The sequence below is a fragment of the Microtus oregoni genome, unplaced genomic scaffold, assembly GCF_018167655.1.
Source record: "Microtus oregoni isolate MIOR12 unplaced genomic scaffold, Mior012 000057F_ref0000458, whole genome shotgun sequence".
In the NCBI taxonomy this organism is placed as follows: Eukaryota; Metazoa; Chordata; class Mammalia; order Rodentia; family Cricetidae; genus Microtus; species Microtus oregoni.
In genome coordinates, this window is record NW_024543833.1 from 3,157,276 (window position 1) to 3,165,892 (window position 8,617).

An 8,617-nucleotide genomic window follows, 5' to 3' on the forward strand; every position below is an offset into this window, starting at 1 on the left:
TTTTACAAATGAAGTCAATTCTTCCTCCTCTATCCCAACTTCTAAAGAGGAAAACGAGTGAAGTGTTGGTGGATTGTGGAAATTGTGTGGTCTCTGGTGGTTGAAGTAGACACGTGGAATGTAAACTGTCCTAACCAGATTTTCAGTCCCCTTGATAAGTTTAGACCTGCAGCTACCCTTTGACACTTTGACAGAGAAGTTGTATGCTGAGGAAAACACATAAAGAAGACAGAGTGTGGGGAGGACAGAGAGAGATGACCCTGCTCCCTGACACCTTCCGCGCTTCTTCTGTTAGGTCTGTCCGCTGCTGCCGGCATCGGGGTAGATGACCTCCGTCGCTTGTGCATACTCAGGATGAGCTTTGTGAAAGGCTGGGGCCCGGATTACCCGAGACAGAGCATCAAGGAAACACCGTGCTGGATTGAGATTCACCTCCACCGCGCTCTCCAGCTCCTTGATGAAGTGCTCCACACCATGCCCATTGCAGACCCGCAGCCTTTAGACTGAAAGCTCTCACCACGGACGCCCTAGCCATTTTCAGGATGGTGGACTATGAAATATAATCCTGTTTATAATCTGAAGATCTATTGCATTTTTGTTCTGCTCTGTCTTTTCATAAAGGGTTGAAGATGTGTTTGCTGCCTTGCTCTTAGCAGACAGAAACTGAATTAAAACTTTTTTTCTATTTTAAAACTTTTCAGGCATGGCTCAGAGCTTGAAGATCAGGAAGACCCAATCCTTACTAAATCTTCTCTGGTTGTTATGTATGAAGGAGTCACTCCAGTACTGGGAACTCAGCCCTTGACGTGTGTGAGAGCTGCTCATGCTCAGTACACTGGTGTGTTCCTCTGCAGAGCAGTTGTCAACGTTAGCTCACCTGTTACTTAGCGAGCAAGTTATTGCTGGACACGCCGTGTTCAGGTGCCACATGGGCGAGTCAGTTTTACTGAAAGCAACTTCACTCTGTTTTAAAAACCTTTTATCAACCTTCTATCCAGAATGTTTTTTGCAAGTTAAACAGTGAAGGTGAATTAAATTCATACTGTCTTGCAGACTTCAGGGTTTTTCCCCCCCAAGACAAAACACTAATCTGTGTGCATAGTGACAGTTCTTTACAATTACCGGTCAAAGAAATGCCATGCAGATTTTTTTTTTAGCCCTAATGGATGACCATTATCAAGATGTGTACTTTTGCCCTGTTAAACAGTAGATGAATTCTTCTATATTTCTAGGCATATGGTTGGTTATAAAAAAGCCTAGGGGGAATTTCTTTGCCCTTAATTCACAGGGAGAAGGTTTTGTATTTATAAAAACACTAAAAACAGTGTTGCTCTGCCTGATGCTTCACTGTTCTGCAAGGTGGCAGCGCTTCAACTAAAATAATGACTATTTTGGAAACTGCTAAATTCTCTGTTAAATGCTGTGCAGAATAATGGAAACATTGCGGTTCGTAATAGGTAGTTTGGGTATTTTTGTACTTGATTTGATGTGTGACTTTTTTTCATATACTGTTTAAATCATGTATGTTTTGACATTGTTTAAAATTCAGTTTTTGTATCTTGGGGCAAGACTGCAAACTTTTTTATACCTTTTGGTTATTCTAAGCCCTTTGTTTGACATCATCAATGAGTCGGCAGTGACTTTGTATAGAGACTGAACTAGAGAAGCTGCAGATGCGTTGACTGTACCACAGACACATGTATACTTTTTACCTAGTTAGTAGCGTAAATAAAACTGAGTCTCAATATACAAAGTTGAATTCTAGGTTTTGTTTTTAAAATGCTTTCCTTTTGCACTTTTGAGTCCAATCTCAGTGGCAAGACACCTTCTACTAAATGACAGGCAACAGCCAGTTGGCTTGTACAGCTCTGGTTTCCTCACACTCTACCAGGACTTTCCCGTGTACATTATGTATCATGTGTAGACTTGGTTATTTTCTGAATTTTTATTTTACTGTAGCGAAACTAGACCTGGGGTTAATAGTGTGAATATAATCAGGATCACCACCAAGATGCTTTTAGGCATTGCTCTGAGAGTTCCTGGGAATTTTGCGGTGCGGCAGGCGTCTGAGCTCTGGAAACACTTGCACAGCGTTTTCCTTGTGCTGCAGTGAACAGGTCCCTGCGGCCAGACACCCCGACTGCTGCCGTGACGAAGTGGAAATCTCACCCCACCTTACACACCTTGTTTTTTAAGAAGCTTCTTTACTGGTTCATTTCTAAGAACTTATAAATACTTTTGCTACAGACCTAATTATTATCTGTATAAGTTTAGGTAATATTTTAAAAACGTTGTATTGGCAGAATATAAAAATGCTACCTTGTCTAGAAAGTTTGTCTTTAGATCCCTTTTACTATGACTGGGGTATAGGAGTGAGAGGGGAGAGTTTTAGTGTAACAGACTTTCAAGAGTCCAGGTCATCCGACTAGAACATTGTCCATGCCGTGGGACACCTTGATGCTTCCTTTTCTACTTTACGGACAGGTTTCCATGTTTAATCATCTTCATAAAGTATGTGGGAAATACTTGCTAAGAAGTATCTCTTCAGAGCCAAGCCACCTGTCTTGGTTTTTTTTACTAAGAGCCATAGAATTTTCTCCTAGTTCTTGATGATACTTGTAATGTGACCGTCCTATGCTTTTGTAAACCGTTTCTTTTTGTTCCTTGGAAGTTGCCATCTTTGATGAATAAGACTTTAAAAAACTTCCCTAAGTTTCAAAACTTTGTGTCCATTTTAGGATAATACAGTTTCTGTAGTTTTCAGAGTCTGATTATGATGTGGGTGTGGTTCTGGGTGTTGGTCTCTGATTCATAGCTCAAGAGTCTCCTAAGATTCAATTTCACTGGAAACTGAGTGAGAGATGAAGTAGGCCCACCCGGTTTGAAACCCATTCTACTTTTGTCTTGTGCCTTTCTGTGCATAGTTAAAGGGAATCCTTAATGGTATTTGCCTTTATTTGCTCGGAAGTAGATTCTTTTGTGGGATAGAGTCTACCTTAATTGTTCTGCTTTACTGCCCCTGTGGACAAAGATGATGATAAACCACTGCCATGACTTGCTTCTTCTCACAAACACCCACAGTTCCTATAAACAGTACAGGTTCACAGACAGAATGAGGCGCTGTAGGGGACATACCTGGGACATCCAGCAACACATGATTAACTATGCTGTATTTCAAAGTTAAAAATCCAGTTTTATAGGGAGTGGTGTGGTTTGTGTAGGCAACTTTAAAGGCAAAGTAAACTCAGAGGTTTTACAGGTTGGAGAAGGGAATCTTCCGGAAATACTTGTGAGGTATCTGTGGAAGTGAAGTATATTTGCCCCTGGTCTGCTGCGAGTTGGCTAATTGCCGCTCATTAGGGTTTTTTGTTATTGTTGTTTTGTTTGTTTTTAATTTCCATTTGTTGTTGCATCCATTGAGACCTCTTGGAAGGAGCAGTTTTATTTGGAGTTGGCCAGAGTTCCTTTTGGTAGTTTGTGTAGGTTGCTGTCTGCATTGCCGTCATTTTACTTCATGATAGAGAGTGGTGAAGAGGGGAGCTAGATACTGCAGCGAACGTGAGCATGAGCCCAGTCATGGAACAGCTCTCATAGGTGGGGCCTGGAGACCAGCAGTGTGCACCTCAGTGCGGGGTGGGGGATGCCCCTCCCCAGTGGACGAACTCATCTCGCTACACAGCGATCTGTAAATAGCCCCTGGAATCCTCCTCCGCATGATCGTAAAGAAAAGACTCCTGCTCAAGCCTTCCCAGTTTTCCCTTTTAATAACCAAGCAATTTCTTCTCTTGTGATACATTAAGAAGTGTGTAAAAAGCCAGTGGCCTTATCCACAGCAGTGTCCTTGGCGGAACCTCTGACCTACACTTTTGGTGCAGCGAGATTGTTTATCTGGTGTTACTGAGGAGTGAAGGTTTTCATCGTCTTGCCTTATTAAAGAGTAAAACCTTTTAAAAATTAGCCATTTGTTGGTGGGAGCCATTTAACAAATCCGGATGTCTGGGTATACTGTTTCTTCTCTTTTTCTCTCCTGTCTCTGTGGGCTCTGGGCCTCTGAGACAGACAGCACTATGTAGCCTTTTCTGAATGCCCAAGACCGCTGTAGTTTGGATATTTTCATTTTGAATTCTCTTCATCTTCTTTTCTGACAGCTACTACTTCTTGGGTGGTTGGCAGCCTGCCTCCTTAGTGTTCTCATTGTGTTCTAATTCATTGGTCCTAACTGCCTAGCTGAGGGAAGCAGTTGAGGGAAATTAGTAGTGTTCACCCAGGACACTTTCCTCTTGGCATCGAAAAGGACTTTGGGACATTGCTGTTTGGCTTTGATTCGATTGCTTCCGGTGGTCTCTGATTCTTGATGAGTTTTATATGGTCGATACAGAGAGAATTAAGTCATATTCATAGCCCCATAGCCTCCCTTTCCCCCAGTGTGTGGAAAGATTTAGTTTCCACACAATTTGCTCCTAAGAACTGTACTGTTTGCTAGAGACATCAGCAAGCCGCACACGCCTTCTTCCGAAAGCGTCCTTGCTTGTTTGTGTCCTCCGAACCCCACTCTGGCCGCCTTCCTCTGTAGATACTTCTGACCTTTAGGTGCCTTTATGAGAATTGAGGGTCTGATATCATGCCCCAAGGAGTAGCTAATGTAATGACTGATGTTTTCAGGGATTTTAGCATCAAACTTAAAATGAGTGAATGAAGCTTTTTATTCCTTTTTTAATGTGGGAAGAACTGAGGAGAATTTTGGTGAAGACAATCATTTCTCTGTGTTCACACAGTTTGTTTAAGATGTTTTCTCAGTTGGTCCAGAGTTCATGTTCCTGTTCAACCAAACACACATGGCTCTGGACTCAGACAGTAGCACTTACGGTTCACGATTTAGTGTGTCCTGGGCCACCGCTGCCTCACCTGTGAAATGAGGCCGGGACTGCCCTGCAGCTCTGGCTTTTAAGTGACCTTGCCCACCTTGCAGCCCTTTGTGTTTGCTCTGTCCGTTTGTTCTGCTCTTTGAGGGGGGTTCTTGTTTATTTCTTTGTTATTTGGTGAGACAGGCTTGATCTTTCATTAGTTGATCTTCTGTGGACAAGTAGTTACATCTGTCCTTATGACTTACTTTAACCAAAGGCCTAGCACCACCTTAGTGGCTGCAGTGAGTCCACCGCAAAACATAAACAGCTGGGGTGGGGAGCCTCCATTTCCTTTTCCCGTTGTCTGTGTTCACAGCCTGTCTAACGGCTCTTCTGAGTCGTGGCGTTCTGACACAAGTTGGTATGTGTGACACTGTCTTCCTGAGTGCTGGCAGTTCTTCACCTAAAATGGATGGAAATCCTGTTAATGCCTGCTGATATCAGAGGTCCTTTCTTTGGGTCTTTAGTTGCTTAACTCTTCTACGCTCAAAACAGGAAGTTCTCCAGAATTGTATCAATATTTTAATTGATGCTATGAAAACCAGTATCAGTGAATGCTTATTCACTTCAGTTTTGCCTCTTTTTCTATCCATTTTGATTAGACAACTTTTGGCTGGATCATTCTTTCCAGAGAGTTCTCTTCCAACCTGCTTGGATGAGTATAATAACTGAATTTGTTATTTTTAAGGACCTGGGAACCTTTCTAGGGGGTGGGCTAAGGGTGGGGGGTTGGGGAGTCCTGGTAGAGGCCAGCTCTGCGGTAGCTGGTGGAGAAGGGACGAAACCAGCTGCTCTTGCTAAGGCTGCTTGTCATTGGTAGAAGGACTCACGGGCTTGGATTGGTTAAAAGGCTGACTATGGAGTTGCAAGCTTCCTCCAAGTGGAGGGTTTATTGTTCAGTGCATCGGACATGTGACTTAGGAGAAAAGCATGACTGCCTATAGTGATGAAAACTGGCGTTGCTGCAGTCCGTGTGAGAGACGTGGCGGAGGTGCCGGGACAGATGCGGGACAGATGGACAGATGCGGTCTCCCTGCTCTGTCTCCCGCTGGGAGCTACTCGGAGCTTGTGCTCTTAGGGAAGCCCGCAGACTCAGTTACTTCCTTTCTATATACTTTTGCCTGGTTGAAGTCTGTGGCTAAAAATAAAATAGTTGAAACTTTCTTGAGAACTCTGTAACAAAGTATGTTTTTGATTAAAAGAGAAAGCCAACTAAATCATATGTGCTCATTCTTTTTCTTAAGCTCAGGGATGCCTTGGCTCTGGAAGGAGTTCCTGATTACTTTAAATATCTTCACACCTGAGATGGACCTTTTCTTTCTTTGTGATTTTGAGGTGGGAATTAATGATATTCCAGAGACAGCCCAGGAATAGCAGCCTTCAGTTTTGTCTCCTCTGGGGAGCGGTGGGTGCTGGGAGGGAGGGCACGAGGCATGGAGTGGAGGCAGAAGGGCTGAGGGAAGCTGTTATCCTCTCGGTTTCCAGCTCTCGGAGACGAGAAGGCTGTATATAGCAGGTAAGTGTTTCTACAGTAATGGCTAGTATGACCACATCAGCTTTTTCATCTTGATGAAGTTTGAGAGAAGCTCAACAGGCCAAGAGACTTGTTCGTTCTTGTTTGCTAACCTGAAGTTTGCAATATTTTAGGCAGGAAGTAGATTGGCAGTCAGTCTTACTGAGAAAAAAAATTCCTTTGTGGAACACATTTTGGGAGAAGGGGAAGTTCTATTTTTTTTCTGCCTTTGCTCTTTTTTTTTTTTCTTTTTGAGATGAGATCTCACTGCATAATTTTGGCTGACTTTTGAACTTACCAGCCTTCTATGTCAGCCTCTTGTATACCAGAAGTACAGGCATACGCAGCATCTCAGAAGGGAGTTGGAGGCAGTCCATTAAGGAGACAGAAATCCTAGACAGCGGGCACCAAAAAGTTGACCTGCAAAATACGTGAAGCAAAAGGTGCTGACTGCCTTCAGCAACCCTTTTATTAAAGACCCCAGAGAACAGCAGCACTCGCAGCTAACAGGGTCTGATGGACATTTGTAGGCCAAGCCACTCGTGTCTTAGCTTTCTGCCGCCGTGAAAAAGACTGAAGGGGAAGGGGCTTATCCCACCTCACAGCTCCCAGTCCGTTATGAAGGGAAGTCAAGAAGACAGTGCTCTATATACTGGCTTACAGGGCAGTCTGATGGGGTCATTTTTCCCAGCTTTGGTTCCCTCTTCCCTGATGACTCTAGGAAAATATACATGCAAAAAACAAAGAAAAACGTATACATTTCTGGTAATGGAGAAAATTTAAGTCACGGGTGTAGTTGGGTAAAAGGGCTAACTTCTAGTGATTTAGAAGTACTTAGACAAAAGGCATAAGTAACTAGGAGTTTTTGAATACTCATAACAGAAGTAAAGGCTGGTGTAATAGCCAGTGACCCTGTTTGATCATGGCATGCTGTTTGCATGACTGACAAGTCACACCCTACCCCCTTTCCATGTAAATTACTGTGCCAAGCTTTTGGGTTTTATTCTTTCTGTTGTTTTTTTTGTTTTGTTTTATTTATTTATTTTTATGTTTTTGAGAGAAGGTTCCACTATGTGGCCTAAAGGACCAGGCTAACCTTCAACTTGGAGCATCCTTCTTGTATATGTTTCAAGTGCCAGAGTTACAGACATGTGCTACCATGCTCATCTTCAGAAAGATACATTTTAAATTGCTAGCATCAACTTGGTAACAGAACCAGATAAGGATAACAAAATTAAAATGATAGATTTTTTTTTATGATGAACATGAGTTTTCAATAACAATCTTACAATTTGAATTCAAGAACACATGAAGGACTTTGGGGCTAATTTAGCCCAGTGCTTGCATGAAGACCTGACCTCAGCTTCCAGAACCCACATGAAAAAGTTTGGCATGGACTGGAGAGATGGCTCAGAGGTTAAGAGCACTGGCTGATCTTTTGGAGGTCCTGAGTTCAATTCCCAGCAACCATATGGTGGCTCACAACCATCTGTAATGAGATCTGGTGCCCTTTTCTGGCCTGCTGGCATACAAGGAGGCTGAACACTGTACACAATAAGTAAATAAATCTTTTTTTTTTTTTTTAAAAAGCTTGGCATGGTAGTACATGTTATAATCCAGGGCTGGGAGTTAGACACGGGTAGGTTCCTGGGGCTCACTGGTCAGCCAGCCACACTATTTGGCAAACTCTGGGTTAGAAAGAGACCCTGTCTCAAGGTGTATTACGCCAAAGGACACCTGAGCTAAAAGACCTGTGTCCTTACCCTACATGTGCATTTTCACGTGTATGTGCAGTGTCCCCATCCACATGTTGGTTCACAGTCATTTCTAACTCCAGTTCTAGAGAATTCGATGCCCTCCTCTGAAGTATCCATACATGCAGGCAAACCACTCATACACACAAAATTGAAAAAGTCTTGAAGAAACTAGATGAAAGAACTCAGCTTGACAGATGCTGTATACGCCATAGTTTTGTAGCCAACCTTACGCCAAGTAGGAAGGAAACAACAGCATTTCCCGAAAATCCAGAACAACATGCTCTGTTGTTTCTTTGATTGATTTAACACCAGGTTCTCTAAATAGCCCTGGCTGTCCTGAAACTCAATATGTAACAGAGGCTAGCCTCAAATTCACAGAGATCCTCTTGCCTCTGCCTTCTGGTGGGTTTAAAGGTGTGTGCCACTTCACCCAGAAAGTGCTT

The 8,617-nt window shown here is 43.0% G+C and overlaps 1 protein-coding gene across 2 annotated transcripts in view; it reads left to right on the forward strand.

Annotated features, from left to right (window-relative positions):
- Smad4 (SMAD family member 4) overlaps positions 1 to 6,121 on the forward strand; it is a 56,668-nt gene extending 50,547 nt beyond the window's left edge. For both annotated transcript variants that reach the window (XM_041639148.1, XM_041639147.1), the window contains exon 12: positions 296 to 6,121. In XM_041639148.1, coding sequence (XP_041495082.1) covers positions 296 to 507 — 212 coding nt within the window. In that variant the 3' untranslated portion in view covers positions 508 to 6,121. The remainder of the gene's footprint in view (positions 1 to 295) is intronic.
- Positions 6,122 to 8,617: the final 2,496 nt, after the last annotated feature.